At 37.3% G+C, this 18285-nt stretch overlaps 3 protein-coding genes across 3 annotated transcripts in view; 1 reads left to right on the top strand and 2 right to left on the bottom strand.

Annotated features, from left to right (window-relative positions):
* The window catches only part of ino80 (INO80 complex ATPase subunit), a 61395-nt gene extending 61143 nt beyond the window's left edge, over positions 1-252 (bottom strand). Inside the window, exon 1 of the mRNA XM_055149361.1 lies at positions 12-252. The gene's annotated coding sequence lies outside the window, so the exon portion shown is untranslated. The remainder of the gene's footprint in view (positions 1-11) is intronic.
* Positions 253-974: 722 nt separating this feature from the next.
* Positions 975-12615, bottom strand: vps18 (VPS18 core subunit of CORVET and HOPS complexes). The gene is made up of 9 exons (XM_020919132.2): positions 12242-12615; positions 11514-11655; positions 10523-10614; positions 8911-9161; positions 7921-8274; positions 6394-7656; positions 5359-5568; positions 3224-3460; positions 975-2917 (listed from the first exon to the last, which is right to left on the bottom strand). Exons 1-9 carry the CDS (start codon positions 12324-12326, stop codon positions 2627-2629), a joined length of 2925 nt encoding a protein of 974 aa, XP_020774791.1. The 5' UTR covers positions 12327-12615; the 3' UTR covers positions 975-2626.
* Positions 12616-13393: 778 nt separating this feature from the next.
* Positions 13394-18285, top strand: rhov (ras homolog family member V). The gene is made up of 3 exons (XM_020919133.2): positions 13394-13988; positions 14568-14626; positions 15802-18285. Exons 1-3 carry the CDS (start codon positions 13784-13786, stop codon positions 16246-16248), a joined length of 711 nt encoding a protein of 236 aa, XP_020774792.1. The 5' UTR covers positions 13394-13783; the 3' UTR covers positions 16249-18285.

Here is an 18285-nt window from a genome sequence, read left to right on the forward strand (position 1 = left end):
CAGCCTCTCACCTCGGCCCCGTTTGGCCCCGTGTCTCTCGCCGCTGCTGCTGCCGACTGTCGGTTCTCCGCGCTCACAAAATGGCGGTGTGAGGGGTTTTGAGTCTGGGAGCTTTGAGTCGGCAGCAGCAGCGGAGAGGCGGCCACTTTCTGCAACAGAGAGAACAGGCAGATACGACGCCATGGCGAGGTTACAGAGAGGAGCAGGACACGCCAGTCGAGCGCCGATAAACGGACGCACTTTTATACCGTTTCTCGGACTAAAATACCTGTTCAAACTCAACAAATCCACCTATATTCGAGCCTAAACTTTTATTTATGTGATATATAGCGAAACGACGAAAAATAAAACAATGTATTGATTAACGGTTGTCTCTTTCCGGGTTCGATTACCCCAGTCTGTTGAGTTTGAAGATTATCGAGCGACGTCTTACGCAAACCAACAGGAACTCCTTTTTAGGGCAGAGCATCCTCAACCACGATTTTTGATTTACATTTCAAGGTTAATCAATATTTTTTGCATAATCCTTTCAAAAATATGTAATGTTTCAACTCCCCCCCCCCGCTGAAAAAAAAAAATTTAAAGTTAAAATTACTTAAAATGCCATTAAAATAACGAGAAATGTAATTTAAATCTTGTTTTGTCTTTATTTACATATTTGAGATTTCAAATTACAGTACTTATTTTGATTTATTTTTATTTCAAGCAATAATACTAGACAATTTACCAAGGAAGTTGTCACTGAAATTTAAGTTATAAATATAGTAGTTATATTAAAAAAGGAAAGAAAAGAAATGTGAAGTAGTTAGAAATTAATCTGAAGTAATTTTAACGAAACCATTAAGACAACCCCTTAAATTCAAACAGGAAATTATTCTGTTTTTTCCAGTCTTCCATGGAATATGTTTTAGCTTCACCTTTTTGTATAGCTTTCACTGGACAACATCTGAAAAAAAGTACTATAAAATTCAAAATATTTTCAACTGAGCATTATTTAATTTATAAAACAAACAATAAAGACAAGAACAAGCAAATGATATCTGTGTAACATTTTCAGAGTCAAGTTCTAGTTCCTGCTGCTATAAATGGCACCCTTGGTAAATCTCACAAAGCTGTATTTTTCATACATTTTAATCTGAAAAGGTCACCCTTTTCTATGTATGCTTATTTGCATTTGACCCATTCTTTAATGCCACAGAACGACAGGAGCAGTACCCAAGGACCCTTTAGTAAATCTCCAACCACAATCTCTGGGTGACAATGAATATATAGTTTAAAAATGAAAACCTGAGTGCTTTTAAAAGGTCCTATATTATGCAAAATTGACTCATGACTCATGTTAAAATGTTGTTACCTCATCAAAAACCCACCCGGACATTCATTCACATCAAATGCTTCTAGTGAAGGTTTATGGAGCAGTGGAGCACTTCCTGTATTACCACATGACATCACAAGATGGAACACAGTGTTTTATATATTTGAGAGAAGAACTCAGCCAAGTTTGCAGGATTTGAGGATTAAACATGCGTGAATGAAACAAAACACAACTCCAGTTATGATTGTGATGAGGAAAAAACATTTCAGCAGATCAAAAAATAACATAATATGGGCCATTTAAAGAAATACAACTCAGTAAATCAATGACGAACAGTTCCCACACCAGCCCAAGTTGATGGTTCAACATCCGCTCAGACTAGGGCATACTGTTGTTAGGTCATTGAGCAAGACACTTCACGGACCTTGCCTAGTATGATGTATAATGTGGTGTGTGACTGAGTGAGTGATTGGTGATGATTGAAGGGGCAGAGCATCTGTCAGTCTACCAGTTGTGGTGAATAAATAATGCAATCTTAATCAAAAGTATTAATAGATGCATATTATGATTATGTTAGGTCAGTTTAAGTAAGATCATAAAACACATGCCTGGGTAGGATTTGGCAGACAGAACACTTCAGGGTGGCAAGAATCGCAAAGAGCACTGTATAAATGTGTTGGTAACTTGGTGTCTAAACTCATATCATGTGGGTTCTCTTATGATATTTTGATACACCATACAGAAAAAGTTTTGTTATAGGCACAATCAACAGGTAAGTTTAGGCTTAGTGCAGATTTCTACACTGCAAAAATTAATATCAACATTAGTTAAAATTACTTGAATCCAAAATTAGATTCAAAAATCTTGAAGGTTAGTTAGTAGTTTGGGTTAATAGATTTGAAATTATACAAAAATATACTGAAGCCTGTCTAAAGTCTAGACCTGACTAAAATAAACTTCCAGTAAGAATAGTAGAGGTTTTAACTGCTCTCTGGTTTTCTACAGTAAACAGTTAAACCTTAATTTTCTTGTGTTAAATGTCAGGTACAAACTAAATATTTAGCAGAGTTCTAGACTTTTATATTGGTCATTAAACTGTGGCAGCTCTTTCACATCTTAGATGTGGTTTGAGCTTTTTTACCATAGACACTCATGTACTGTTGCCACTCTAAGAAAGTTCCAAAGGATGTGATGTCATCTCCATAACCTCCTTTTGTGAATTCAAGTAATTTTAATTGATGGAAATACCAATTTTTGCAGTGTGGCGTGACTGTTAGATCATCATATTATTAGTATGATATATTCAGAGATCTATAACCAGCTGGATTGCTCCTCTTCAAACTTGTCTGGATCAATAAAAGGTTTGTCAATGGACTTGATCATGAGTTCTCCACAATAAACGCATTCGGAAGCTATGATGTCATCGATGTCAGATTTGATTTGCTCGCGGCTGTTTCCAGCGGTGCCTTTTCCCAGACTCGCCGTGTCTGATTCCTCTTTTTGGCGGTGGCGAGATTTGGACGACTGAGTCGCAACGGAAAGTTTCTTCTGCAGTTCCTCCAGACGACTCAGTTTGAACACAGACAGATGAGGGGTCACTTCCTGTACAAGAGAAAAGAAATTATTCATTTTCTTTACACTACATTTATTCATAGCAGAGTAAGAAAATACTAGGTGGGATAGAGTGTTTTCCATTTGAGAGAAGAACTCAGCCTAAATATGCAAGGTTTGTGCGCTTAACTTGTGTGAATGAAACAAAACACAACTCCAGGTGTGTTTGTGATGAGGAAACAACATTATAACAGAGATCAGAAAACAGTGTAATATGGGACCTTTAAGAAGTCGTTATTTGACTTGTTTGCATAACTTAAATTAATTAATTTATTAAATTAAAGCCAAGTATTTTACCTGGAAGAGACAGTCGTAGTGGAACATGTGCCCGCACAGGAACAAGTAGAACGGTCGGTTGAGCAAAGGAAAGTCACATGACGCACACTTCTCCTGCGAGTCCACAACACCATATTTGTTTCTCATTTCTTGGATGTCCTCACGGATCCGTTTGGCGCTTTCCGTGGCCTCCTCCATCTCCTGCTTCAGCTCTTCGATGTGCTGGTTATACTCCTCTAGAGAACCGCAGATCGCCTCCTGGGGAAAAAAAACACATGGAACATTGAACTATTGGTAAAAAATAAAGGGCCCATATTATGCTATCTTCTGATCTACCGTATGTTATAATGTTGTTTACTCATCAAAAACATACCTGAAGTTTTGTTTTTGTTTTGTTTCATACAAACCCTGCATATTTAGGATGAGTTCTTCTCTTAAACAGAAAACCTGTGTTCCACCTTGTGATGTCATGTGGTAATACAGAAATGCTCCACTGTGTGAGTTTTAAACTTCATATAACCTCAACAGAATCATTTGAATAACTTCTGCCCTGGAATTGCTGAAATCTGATTAACTAAAGGTAAAATGTAGCTCTGCAAGGCTTTGGGGGCAGGAGTGCTACTTGGATATGCAAAAAATGTGCAGAATTGTTCTTTTGGTGATCTTCAGTGTAGGGACCAGTCTCAAATACAAAGTAGGAAAAAAACTGAGGCACTCAAAAAGTACAAAATAATTAAAAGCCTTTAATAGCACATGGCAGATAAAGTTAAAATACGCCAACGCGTTTCGGCCCTTCGGCCTTCATCAGGGCAAACTCGAGATGGTTATCACAGTGCAGATTTAAAGTCATAGGTGTAGGTCACATGTTCACAGTGGGCTGGCCCACAGTCCCCTAGATGCATGATGGGACATGTAGGCTTAACAAATTTTTAATTACAGGCTATACAAGTTCAAATACAATAATACAAGACAAAAATGGTGCAAATCCCAACAACCAATACATAGAAAGATACATTATATGAAAATAGTATAAAATAGTATAAAAAACTAATATATAAAGATACACAGTGTAAGGATATATATAGTGTGATAATTCAAAAGTGCTTCAGCTATAGTTTGCATAATATATTTAAGGGCTAGTCTTAAATAATTTCATGAAGACAGGGATATAGGGCAAGGATCGATTACACATTTAAAGCTTGTAGTTTTAAAGGAAGGGGGAGAAATTTAACTCTCCATTGAGTCATGGAAACTCTGTAGCCTTGAGAGTGTAGATCCAGTAGACAATAAGAGGAGGAGATAGACTGAAAAAACTATTACAGAGAGAGACCTACTGGATCTACACTCTCAAGGTTACACAGTTTCCAGGACTCAATGGAGAGTTAGATTTCTCCCCGTTCCTTTAAAACTACAAGCTTTAAATGTGTAATCGATCCTTGCCCTATATCCCTGTCTTCATGAAATTATTTAAGACTAGCCCTTAAATATATTATGCAAACTATAGCTGAAGCACTTTTGAATTATCACACTATATATATCCTTACACTATTTATCTTTATATATTAGTTTTTTATACTATTTTATACTATTTTCATATAATGTATCTTTCTATGTATTGGTTGTTGGGATTTGCACCATTTATGTCTTGTATTATTGTATTTGAAATTGTATAGCCTGTAATTAAAATTTGTTAAGCCTACATGTCCCATCATGCATCTAGGGGACTGTGGGCCAGCCCACTGTGAACATGTGACCTGCACCCATTACTTTAAATCTGCACTGTGATAACCATCTCGAGTTTGCCCTGATGAAGGCCGAAGGGCCGAAACGCATTGGCATATTTTAACTTTATCTGCCATGTGGTATTAAAGGCTTTTAATTATTTTGTACTTTTTGAGTGCCTCAGTTTTTTCCTGCGTTGTAAAATGTAGCTGTTAACTTGAAAATTACCACTTTATGACATCACAAGGTAGAACAGAGCATTTTTAGCTTTGGAGATGTACACAGACTAATAACAAATATTTCTCAAACATGTGTAAATGAAACAAAACACAACTCCAGGTGTGTTTTTGATGAGGTAACAGCATTATAACAAGCCTTAAAGCCCATGAGAGTCCATTTTGTGTTAATATAAGAACTTTAAATGTAGACCAAACCTTAAAGTGGTCGATGGTGACAAAGTCTGGGAAGAATGGAAGGATATCTTCGATCTTGAGCAGGTCACAGCTGGAGAGACAGTTCATGGCCTTCTTCACATCCTTCTCCTCTTGAACTACATGTTTGGCAATTTTCAGCCAGAGCTTCTTCCTCAACTCCTCATCATCTTCAGGCAGATCAGCACAAGACTTAGCCAGGTCCACATCCACCTGAATTATTTATGTTGACAACAACAGAAAGGAGATTGAATGAAGAGTTAGCAGGGGTTTTGAGAGTGACTGGATATCTCTATAAAGAGCATCATGCCTTTTTTGTCGATTAACTTATGCACAAGGCACGTCTTTAGTCTACCAAGAATACTATATGGTAAATGGTCATTTTTATATGGCGTTTTTCCACCTTCAAGGCACTCAAGGCACTTTACATCAAGAAACCACTCACCCTTTCACACACAAATTCACATACAACAGTGTATACAGACACTAGGGGCAAGGTGGGTTAAGTGTCTTGCCCATGGACACAACAACAGCATTAATCTGTAAGAGCTGCAATTACATTGCAAACCTGTGGGTCAGTGGTTCTGACCACTAAACCAAAGATGTTTATGTCGAGAGTGGGATTTGAACCACCAACCTTCAATGGAACAGTGGATAAACACACCAGATGAGCTGTCACCCAACCTCACCAGGAAGTTCACCATAGAATGTCAAAAGATTCATAATAACACAATGTAGGTGGAGAGTAAACCACCAGCTTATCTCCTTGGGTGACACTGCAGGGTAAAATTACAGGTCAAATCTGTACGAATTCATGTTTTTTATGCTATTCTTTTTATTTCTTTATATTTTAATACAAAAAATGTGGGACAGTTATTTTTAATACCACACTATGCAACACTCACCAAAAAGTTGCCTAGTGCACCATTAAGGTATCTATTGTTTATTTTGGGAAACATCTTTATGGAGACAAGCAAGCAGCTGACCCTCTATACCAAAAAAGTTACATAGCACGTCTTTAGATTTTAAATTGCTTACCTGTAAAGCCAGATCAACAGCCTCTTCATAGAGCTCCATGATCTTGTAGACAAGCACACAAGCCTTCAGGTATCCATGCTCTGCACACAGCCTCAACGCGTACTTTAAATCATAGTGGATTTCCGAGGAATGTGTCCCTGCCTGCTGCAAATATGACAACAACGAATCCGCTCTGTATTTCGCATAGAGAGACAACAGATAGTTGTGAATGGCCTCCTCTGTCACAGCCAATTCAAACACGCAAAACTCCATGTAGCGTATAGTTTCGTTAATTTGCTGTGTACTTCCCATTTGACTGTAATTCATAAGAGCGGGAATTAACTTTTTGGGGTCTAGTCTTTTCCCCATTTGAATCCAGGCGTCCACCACTTTTTTGGGGATGTGTTGCATGAGAACTGGCGAGAATTTGTAGAACAGTTTCTCATCGCAATGTTTTGAAAGAACATCTAAAGCGGCAGTGAAGTCATCGTGTTGACAATAATGAGAAATTACTCTTTCATAGTCTTGCATTACGACTGAGAAGTAAACCATATCATCTACATTTCCGTGACTGGCGAGAAGATCGTAAATGGTGCTACGATTGTTGAAAAGACAGTCCTTGTATTTTGGGCTGCTAAGAAATTTCCTAAACTCATCGCGTGTTTCTTTGAATACAACAGTGTTACAATCGCTTTCTAACTGTCCGATTCTATTCAGATACAGCTCAGCAAGCCAGGTTACCAGCAAGGTAATCTGCGTTTTTTCGTTTTGCTTCAAATTGTTCAGCTTCTTGAGCAAAAACTCTTTCAAGGCATCTTCTTGCTTTGCTTCAATGAATTTTAACGCAATTTCTTCAAAGTAGTTTTGCGTCAAGGCATAGCATTTTGCACTCTCAAGGTATCGCTTATTCTGAAACCAGTGCTCCGCTTCTTTCGCTAACACCATATCCATGCATTCAGGACGATCACGACAGAACTCCTTCGCCAAATCGAACTTATTCATCCCCATGTACATTTGCCAAACATCGCGAGATTCCTTTTGGATGTGGTACCGGAAAACTGCTTTCTCAGTGTAAATCCAGACCAATCCGCCTACAGGGTCCTTGATCATCCTCTTGAGGGCGCCAAACTTCTCTGGGAAAACATCTTCGTACACGACCTGTCCGTTGAGCGTGCAGACGGCTTTAATTCGGTCGGGGAGGAGAAGCAGGAAGTGGAACTGAGTCAGAACGATGGAGATGGGTTTGTTAAAGGCCAGATCAATGTCAGGCGTGTACTCCCACACCTAGAAATTTTGACAAAAAGTAAGTAAAGTATAAGTAAAAGAAGCATAAGTTGAAATAAGATGAAGACCACCACACAAACTAAATTCTTGAATGTATTGAATATGTTTGATTTAAGTTTTATTGATCTTGATTTGAGTACATTTTAACAGGTCTAGATAAACAGTGGCTAATCGAACAAAGTAGAATAAGATAATATATTAAATATACTAAACCCACCATGTTTATCACTACTATTTGATCAGTTTTAACCAACAGAACCTCACCTGTACATCACTGAGCAGTGAGTCTGGCCTGACGCTGTCCAGTTGGCCGTAGAGGACCCCGTTCCCCATCATCCAGGCGAAGGCTTTGGGCGATGACCTAAGTTTGGACGTGTAGAAGGTGATCTCGCTGTAGCCCATGTTCACTGGAAACTCCTGAAAACTCGGGAGAAGATCCTGGTTCTGGGAGAAGATGGAGCTGAATCCCTGCTGCTCTGAGCCTTCAGCCACTTTCCCCACGAACTGAAAGAGGCGCTTCCTAGTGGTGGCGATGATGAAGAACTTGTTTTCCCATCCGCGTTCGATCTCAATGCAGCAGACAGGAGCAGGGCGGCCATCTTCTTCCAGAGAGTGAACCTGAAAACAAAAGGAACAAGGCGGGTGAGATGCACGGCTGTTATGTACTTACTAATATTACTTTCTAGTTAAAGATTATCCTTTTAAACCATTTCACATTTCCTTTAACCTGGCTCTCACTAGACTGATATGTGTAGCCCTCTGAATAGAGTTCTACATCTCAATTTGAAATAGGTCTCTCTGAACCAATGATAGAAATGAACATGTGGATATATAGGATCCTGTGAATGCGAAGGTCAATGAGGAATAACTTTGGACCACTGCAAAGTGTTTAAAATGAACTAGGTCTGTTTTATAAGACAATAAAAATCACACACACCTTCAATAAAATAGTTTATTAAGAATGACTATAGCTTAGAAACTACTTAATTGAAACCCTACTTTCCAACACTTTAAACAATTACTAAGTCTAAACAATATGTTCATTATAAATTAAGTCTTTGTTTATGCATTATTAAGGCTAATGAAAGTAGTTATTATGTGTTATCAAAAATGTCTTATAATTATTATTTAACAAGGAAAGAGTTACTAATTTCACTTATTCACAGTGAGGTGTGCTTAACCACTATGAAACCATGCTACATAAACACATATAAAAATGCATTTGTCATGTGTTTATTCAAAGCATCCTCTCACCTGTCTGAAGTACTGGTCAGGGTTGTTGTTGAATAGACTGCCTTCGCTCGCAGTGATCTCAGCCTCAAAGATGAGTCCTTGGCTGGTTCCAAGCAGAATGGGCCCTGTGGTGCTGTCGGTGCCCAAGAGTTTGTTCCACCCCACGCTCTCGATGAGATGCCCTCTCCAGCGAGACAAGGGGCGCACTTTCTGAGTGTTTCTGTTCAAATACAGGCACTCATTGGAGGTCAGGCTGATCAGCAGATGAAAGCCTGAAAACAAAAACAAGACATCACTGGTTTGTTATGGCAATAGTGGTAACATGCACACCTACTGTATTTCTAAAACAGAAAAAAGAGCAACTTTTAGTAGAAGCAAATCAAATCAAAATCTGAATGGACGCTGTAAGGAATATGTAAAGGCTCCAGTTTTTTTAAAGTACCATCATTTCCTCCACAAAATCAAAATCTCCTGTCTTATTCTGCATAAACTCTGCTAACCCTGTAGTTTAAAACTGTATGAACATGTTCTGAAATGTGATTCGTGTATAAATTGCAATTATCTCCATGGAGATAGTATTATACCTGAAATCAACTGACCTAAACATTGTAAGTAATGAAAGACATTTAAAAAAAAAAAAACAGAGTGAGACATTGTGTGGGAGTTTAGATATTTTTGGTTTGACAGTAATGTTTCTCAGCATGGCATTAACTTTATCCATCTCCATAGAATCAAGTGACAGGTTACTGCCACTCACACTAAAAATGCATGTTTTTTCTATGTATTTTTAAGAATTGAATAAATGCAAGATAGATCATTTTAAACCTATACTGTGGAATATCCCAGGAAAAGAAATACTATCTCCAAGGAGACAAGTGGCAGACACCTGAATCAAAAATGTTACATAGTGCAACTTTAACAAATGTAGATGTATTCTTAGAAATACTGAACATTAAATAAGATTTGGTCTTATATCACATCTTGTGCCCTGTAAAAGAATGTGCCATTTTTACAGTAAGTTATCTGTAATTAATATATTAGTTGTATCTTTTGTTTATTGATCATCTGGCCAAACACAGACAGAACTGATGTTATAATCAATATGACCTACATGTGCCCCCTGGCCTGTGCTCAGGTCTCTGCACTGGCTTCTTGTGGCTCAGAGAATAGACTTTAAAGCAGCTCTGCTTGTGTACAAGTCTCTCCATGGCCGAGCACCAAAGTACATCTCTAACATCTTAGTGCCATATGAACCATCTTGCACTCTGGGGACCTCAGGGACCAGCCTCCTGCTGGTCCCCAGAGTCAGGACTAAACACAGGGAGTCATTGTTACAGTTTTATGCAGCTAAAACCTGGTAAAGTCTTCCTGGACATGTGAGACAGGCCTCTGTTTAAATCCATCATTCTGCATTCTTTTCTCTTATTCTCTCTTATTTAATGTCTCTTTCTCTTTTTTATTTTATGATGATTATTTATGTTTAGACTTGTTTTTATTGTGATTTTAATGTATTTCTTATTCTGTAAAGTACTTTGAATTACTTTGTGTATGAATTGTGCTATACAAATAAACTTGGCTTGCCTTGCCACTACAGTTGTGTGATGTGACTCTGGTTTGAACTTTGACCTTTTACCTGTGGGATCGAGGAAAAGCCTGTGCACTCTGCTGTCGTCTTTCCTCCCGAGTTCGATCTGATTGGGTTGATCAGGTTTGGCCAAGTCAATTCTGAAAAACGAAACAAGTAAATATCTGTATTTACATTTCTGAGAGGCATGTATAAACCTACAATACTCGACAATCAATATGAATCAGAACTCATCTGCAAGGATCAATAATGAACAGAAAGGGCGTGTCAGCAGTTTTTTCTGGCAGGTGTTTTGATAGTGAGAAGATTATTGTAAGTGTTTTAAGAAGAATTCAGGTTACAGTGCATATTTTAAAGAGGAGCATTAACATTTAATATATTGCCTGCTGATAGTCTAGTAGAGGTGTACACTACACAGTTAGCTGATTTTACCTATCTGACCCATCAATTCACTCAGAGGTTAAGATTACATGCCTAACATGCTCTTTGAGCTGTGGTATGAGGCTCTTTCATTGTAAATACATTTTAATTACTTCATGGTTGACAAGCCATCTGCATGACTCCAGAGAGGTAGAAAGTTAAAGCATAATTTGATACATTCTCCACAGAAAGGGATATGCTTATTGCCATACAGTGGAACATTTCATGGAGACACACAAGTGATGCCACAAAGCAAAGTTACAAACAAAGCTTTGTATTTTAATGATTTTTTTAAGGAAATGTTACACTGTGGGGCTTTAACCAATCTTCAACTGTCTTAATGATTCACTAATGGTGATGTTGATTGACACTGATGGATGGGTATTAGTTCATGATAATCCACTCACACTCAACAGATTCCTGGTTCAAAACCAGGTCTAAACCCAGTCTGTCCTGATTCAGTCCTGGGTCAGAGCTTGGTTAGACCTAGTTAGGTTTTGGGTTAGAGCTTGGTTAAACCTGGTTTAGTTCTGGTTGGTCCTGGTTAGTCCTGCTTTAGTCCTGGTTTTGTACTGGTTCAGTCCCAGTTCAGTCCTGGTTCAGTCCTGGTTCTTCTCACCTGAGAAGTGTGTCTTTCCCCAGACTCATGCACAGTTGGTTGTTGCAGACGGCCAGGTGGTTGATCTTTTCAGGAGGAGTGAAGTCAATCCTCTGTTTGTTAAAAATGGGTTTCTCTTCCTCCAGTCTCACGTTCACAAAGCCTATTCACAAAATCAAGAAATAAATACTTAATAACTAAAGATTATAAATAGTAGGGCTGTTTTCAACTAAAGAAATTCTTGACAGGTCCTCCCAATCAGTCGACTAAAAAAGAAGGCACAGCAAAAGTAAGTAATCTACCTTTTACATGTATTTTTACATTTACATATGCTCCTTTTTGCTGTTGTACCATAGAAATCCAACAGCTATTAACCAACCAATCAGTATATTGATGTATCTCTAATTTTTTTTTCAGGAACATAAGATTTGAGCTGAAGGGGATTCAAATATAAACTAAAATTATTCAAAATCTGAATTATTAGTTTATAAATGTATTTTATGTGCACAGTTGTTTTTGGTTGAGAATCTGACTTAAGCCTTTTGTTCGACATAGGATCTCTTTGAAATATTGTATATTGTTCTGTTCTCCATTTAAATGTAATATTCTGGACATTATAATAACATTGTCTGTAATTAGGATTTAATGTAGTTAAGATCAAGAAAGTCATACCATTTCAGTTCATTTTTCACATTAGAGCAAAATAAATACAAAATATTTTGGAAGTAAATAAGACCAGTGAATCCTACCTGAATGGGTGATCATAGAGGCGTGAGGCTGCACATTTTGCCTCGTATATTGTGAATCCTCGTACTCGTCCAATATCGAAGCCATTTTACAATAAAACGTGTTTAATTACACGAATCTAGCTCACGTTCACGTCCCTGCTTTGTAAAATGAGAGCTAAGATGACATACATCTACAACTAGCTAGGTTTGCCATCCAAAATAACAAGCTAAAAGCTAACTGTATCCATAGAGCATGTTGAGTAGTTTAGATAAAATACACAAATAAGTTATCGAATCACATCACGGGCGATTTAACAAAGTATTTTTACGTATTTTTGATGTTTTAGCGAAGACAGCGTCCGTGTGCAGAATACAGGAAACAGCAATCAGGTGACACGAGGATCACGTGACTGATGTGTACCGTGGGAGTAGTTGCGCGGTGTTGTCAGCAGAGGACGCTGCAAACTTAAGTGTCAGACTTCCATGGGTAAAAGTTAAGGTACTTTACAAAGTTATAAATAACCAAACCAAAACATACAATTATAATAATAGTGTTTAATATTTAACAATAATTACAAAATTGCCAGGTCAGGCTGGGCTAAGAATGGACTAAATGTGCTTTGTTTCATTTTATGTTTTTTTTTTTTTGTTTTTTATTAAATATGTACTGTGGTTGGGTTGGTACATAGGCCTGATTTAGTGCTGGTTTAGACCTGGTATAGACCTGGTTTAGCCTTGGTTTAGTCATAGTATAGACCTGATTTAGATCCAGTTTAGTCCTAGTTTAGACCTGGTTTAGGCCTGCTTAATCCTGTTTAAGATCTGATTTAATAAGCACATTTTCACATCAAGATAATTTACCTCTAATCTTAAAATCTGTGTTTAAAAAAAATATTTTTTCTATATGTTCTTTTCTATAATTCCTCCAGCACCACACTACATATTAAACCCTTCGTAGGCCTACAGTAAAATAGTGTGACAGTTTATATGGCCTATATGAGGCGACCTATGCCTAAATAAACCTAGACTAGCCTGATTTGATGATGAAGGGAGAATGAAATGACCTTTAGTTGCCTTTATCACATTGAGGAGCGGCTCTCGTGAGGAGGGAGTGTCTATGCAAATCAAAACCTGTCTGAGGGCATGAGTGCCCTAAATACATCCACCCCACGCGACTCTGTCAGAGATGCGAAGAGCCGGGTAATAGGTCAGACCCCTACCCAGTCTAAACTAGGATTAGAACAGGTCTAAAGTAGGACTGAAAGAGCAGAGCGAGAGAGGGCAGATCGCTGTAGCTCCTTTTACGCACCGTTTACGCACAGTTTTGCGCATTTGGAGATAGCTTCTGGAGATTTTGCATTTCCATATGGAAACAGGATATTTTGTTTTCTGCGAAGGACAACATATTACCAAATGACCAGCAGACTTTGCTCTTTGTTGTGGTAACGATTAATCATTCAGTCCTAATCACATTGTTCGACTTGCTCTAGAAAACCAGTCACCGAAGCGAAAACTTAAACGTTAGAGAAACACGAGTTTTTGCATTGGTTTGTTTGGCCCGACATGCCACCGCAGATGGATTATTTCTACCACCACGAACCCCGAGCTTCTGCGCTGGGGCTGACCGGGGAGGATGCACTGGACCCGGGGGCGATCAGCTGCATGCTGGTGGGGGATCCGGCAGTGGGGAAAACCAGCATGGTGGTCAGCTACACCTCTAATGGTTACCCTGCAGAGTATCAGCAGACGGGATTCGATGTATTCTCTGGTAAGTAGTCACGTTTTTGTTTTAGTAACACAGATTTAAACTTTGAACATATGACTAACAACTGCAAGTAAAGCTACTACGACTACGTACGTAATTGCCAGATGCCAGCAGTGGATGGAGCCTAAGTAAAAGTCAGAAATGTAGACATAAAGATTAATTAACAAATAATGGCAATGCTCTAGAATAAACATAGGCCTATATTAAACGTATTGTAGCAACTCCATTTAAATGCAAGTTGAAACCTATATATATATATGGTTGTGATAAAAGAAAATGAAAAATTGTCTCATACTAGCCTATATATCGCTTTTTGCATGCAGTAGCTTGTGATAAAAAGTCAATGAAAAAGCCTTCTGGACTTCAAAATTCAAAATATAAATGGGAAATATTGTTGTAACCTGCAATACAAATAAATAGCCTACATTTTGCAATCTAGTATTAAACTTATTGGTTAAATATTGGCCTGGTTCATTTATTAATTTTTTTATTTTTTTTCTGTCACTATAACTTATTATTATTAAAGCTGTGTAGACTTGTTGTTCATGTTCTTGTTTATAAGCGTTGTTTTCCTTCTAACAGGGCAGGTCCAAGTGGAGGGCTCCCCTGTCAAAGTTCAACTCTTGGACACAGCTGGACAGGTGAGACTTACAACAGTAATAATTATTGACTTATTACACAGTTTTAGTCAGTATTAATCATGTTTTTACACAATTGTTGCGTGATGATGTTCCCTTTCTCATTTGTGACTTGTGAATCATATGCTTACGCCATCCATATCTGAAATAGCAGAGAGTCTACTAACTACACAGGAACTTAAACATTGTGTGTCTCTGCATGAAAAAAACACAAAACATAAATCAGAACTAAACTAAGAAAGTAATAGTCACATTTGCCCATTAATGGTGGTTTGGAGGTTCATTTTCCACTACAGTCACACATAGCTAACCCTTCATCCATCTTGCCTCCTTAATGTTTGTGTCCAATTCTTCATGTTAATGGCTGATTACATATTTGACTTATTAGGCCAAAATATTTCTTGAGTGATTTCAATATTATAAATTTGTCATTTAACTCTGCAACTGTGGTTAAGAACAGTGCAAAGAATACAGACACCATTTGGCTAAAAATGGGGAAAAAACACATTGAGGCATAGTGAATAATGTCGTTAATTTATAAATACTCCAAATCAATACTCATATGTAGATAACAATTCTGATTGCTGGTCCGTTCAACTTCTGTTATTACATTTAAATGATTTACTTATTTACTTATAACTTAAATAATCGTTCACTGTAGGTCCCTGTGGGTAATTGTCCCACAGTGTTAACAAACATTCAAACTCAATTCTGATACTAAGGAACGATACCAAGGACTCGATACCAATTGTGACACCACAATGAAGATTTTAAAAAATCCTTCTTTAGTAATGGAATGTTATGCACAAAATAATAGTACTTCCTCTATCTTAGTACTTGTATTCGTATTCTTGTATTCGTTCTGATTAATCTCAAAATGACACTCACGCAGTTCAGAAAAGCTCAAATTTTGCCCTGTTAAAGTGACTTTTTTAGTATCAGCACCTGCTCAAACTAGTATCTAGTTTCGATATTAGTTTTAGTATTGATTAGTATCTGACTTTCGACAACCCTATGGCAAACAATGCTTTATAAGATTGCAATTACTGAAAAGATATTTTGTTGATGTGTGAGTAACTGGTTTCGCTCTAATGACATTGTCTGACTGTATGGTGGTGAGTCAGCCTATTGCTATAAGCCTTTCACTAACTGGTTCTCTCTTTCCCTCTCTCTTCCAGGAAGAGTTTGATGAATTCAGAGCACTTTCCTACAGCCAGACGGATGTGTTTTTGCTTTGCTTCAGCGTGGTCAACCCAACATCTTTCCACAACGTTACAAAAAAATGGGTCCCCGAAATTCGCGCACACAACCCCACCGCTCCCATCGTCCTGGTCGGTACCCAATCGGATTTACTTCTGGACGTCAACGTTTTGATCAATTTGGACAGTTCTAACGTGAGTCCAATCCTCGACTCCAGAGCGAAAAACATGGCGGAAAAAATCAGGGCCACGGACTATATTGAATGCTCGTCTCTCACGCAAAAAAACCTGAAAGAGGCATTTGATGCAGCGATTTTTGCTGCAATCAAAAACAAAACACGAAAAGGGAAAAAGAGAAGGTTTTCAGACAGGCGTACCAAGGCATTTTCGAGGTGTAGTTGGAAGAAGTTTTTTTGCTTCATTTGAACTTTGAACTTTAAGTGCAGAAATGGACACTTTATTTATTCAGATGTTTTATTTGTTGACAAATTTTCATGGCAATTTTGAGCAATTTCACAAATCATGATCTTAATGGAAGCCAAAGGGAGTGCAGAATCTGTTTTTCACTTGCTACACTGCAAAAAATCAGAAACATCTAAATTAGTTAAAATTACTTGAAATCCAAAATATTAATCTTAATTATAATGTAATTAAGTTTCTTGAGTTAAGTTAAGCATATTTGGCTTATTTTGTTAATTGGTTCATTATTGCAAGCTAAATTATCAGTCAATTAGTAAATACTATTGCGTAAAACAAAAAGAGCATTAAAATTTTTGAATTATCAAGATCTAAGAAGTAAATATATTTAAACTAGTCAAAAACTACTCAAATCAAAATTATTCTAGGTTTTCTGTTTTTGCAGTGTACAAGCCAGAGACCGCTTTGAAATCATTTAGTTAAATTAATTGTCTACACTTACAAAGCCTAAATACCTTAAGTACCTTTTCCATTTATTTCTAATGGAGTTCCCATTATCCAATCAAGAGAGCAGTGAGTTTAGCTGGAGAAATCATGTAAATGTTGTGAGTTTGCATGACTTGGTTTAAACAAGAGAGAGAAAGAAAGAAAGAGAAAGCTACAGCAGTGCAGGGCGTTAGCTACTTTGTCTGTTGTCTTCTATGGTCCAACCAGTTTAAAAACACAAACAGTGGACAAGAGTCAATGCAAAACAAAACTACACTGCAAAAAAGGAAACATCAAGTTAAATTAAGTAGTATTACCTAGTTTAGGTTAATGTTTTTGTTTTGGCCCAACATTTAGTTTGAATTTTGTTGTAACAAGTCAAAAAATCTAAGTCAAAATTACTCTTATTACTCACATGCATTTTTCATTTTCTTATTTTGAAAGAATGCAACAAATACATGTGTGTAAAAAAACAGGCTATAATATATTCAACAAAGTCAATTAATCTAAAAAGTGTACTAGTATTTTCTTGTTTCATACTAAGTTTCCTGCCAGTGGTGTCAGAAAATTGCACTTGACATAAGAAAAAGTTTCTTATTTCAATGCCACATGAATTAATCTGAAAGAAATAATCTAGGCCTAATTAGTGCATCCAAAGTAGTCAAAAAAACTCAAGTAATTCATGTAATTTAAATTCCTTTTCTGCAATGTAATAGCTAACAGCTCTACTAGCCTTTCATGCATTTGTGATTGAAATAAGATCAGCTGGCTTGATGAAGTTGCTGACTGATTTGGGGTTAGCTTCTCGGTTGGAGCAGGAACCTTCTTGTTTGAGGGGGAAAGGTGAGAGGGGATCAGGCATCTTAAGCTTTTTGTCTCAGATGCCCTCCCATTAGCATTTGTATGTACAGGAATAGCAGGAGTTCTGTCTTTACTATGCAAGGCCTTCCCAGTATCACAGCCGGTCGGCTCCTACACTACAAAAACCGCCACAGCTAAATTAATTAAAATGACTTGGATTCAGAATATTAATTTTGGGTATTTGAGTATTTTTGGTCAGATAATTTGCTTACTGACTAAATATTGTGAAAAAGATTATGAGTTATGTTGTCAAGTTTTGCAGGCAATGAATTAATGTGGATATTTTTTACAGTGCACTACTTATTCACACTTTTGTACACATTTAAAATATATGTTAAAATCATGTGTTATCTGTTAAAGGTCCTATATTACACAAAATTTACTCTTGTGAGCTTTAAGCCATGTTATAATGTTACTTCATCAAAAACAGACCTGGAATTGTGTTTTGTTTCATTCTCCAGGTATGTTTTTGATGAGGAAACAATATTATAACATAGATCAGAAAGACGTGTAATATAGGCCCTTTAATGCACAGATATATCTTGTATGATTTGGGCTTTACTGTGAGTCATTGCCTCTTATGCTTCTTGTGGAAGTCATTTCATTGCATTTCTGTTGTTTAAACAGACATTTGTATTGGTGAATCAAACTGTATTCATTTCACTGCCAAAAATTAATAAATGATTTAAATGCAAAACA

This window comes from Boleophthalmus pectinirostris, unplaced genomic scaffold (genome assembly GCF_026225935.1).
Source record: "Boleophthalmus pectinirostris isolate CB_2022bp ecotype Guang Dong unplaced genomic scaffold, ASM2622593v1 HiC_scaffold_13, whole genome shotgun sequence".
Lineage (NCBI taxonomy): Eukaryota > Metazoa > Chordata > Actinopteri > Gobiiformes > Gobiidae > Boleophthalmus > Boleophthalmus pectinirostris.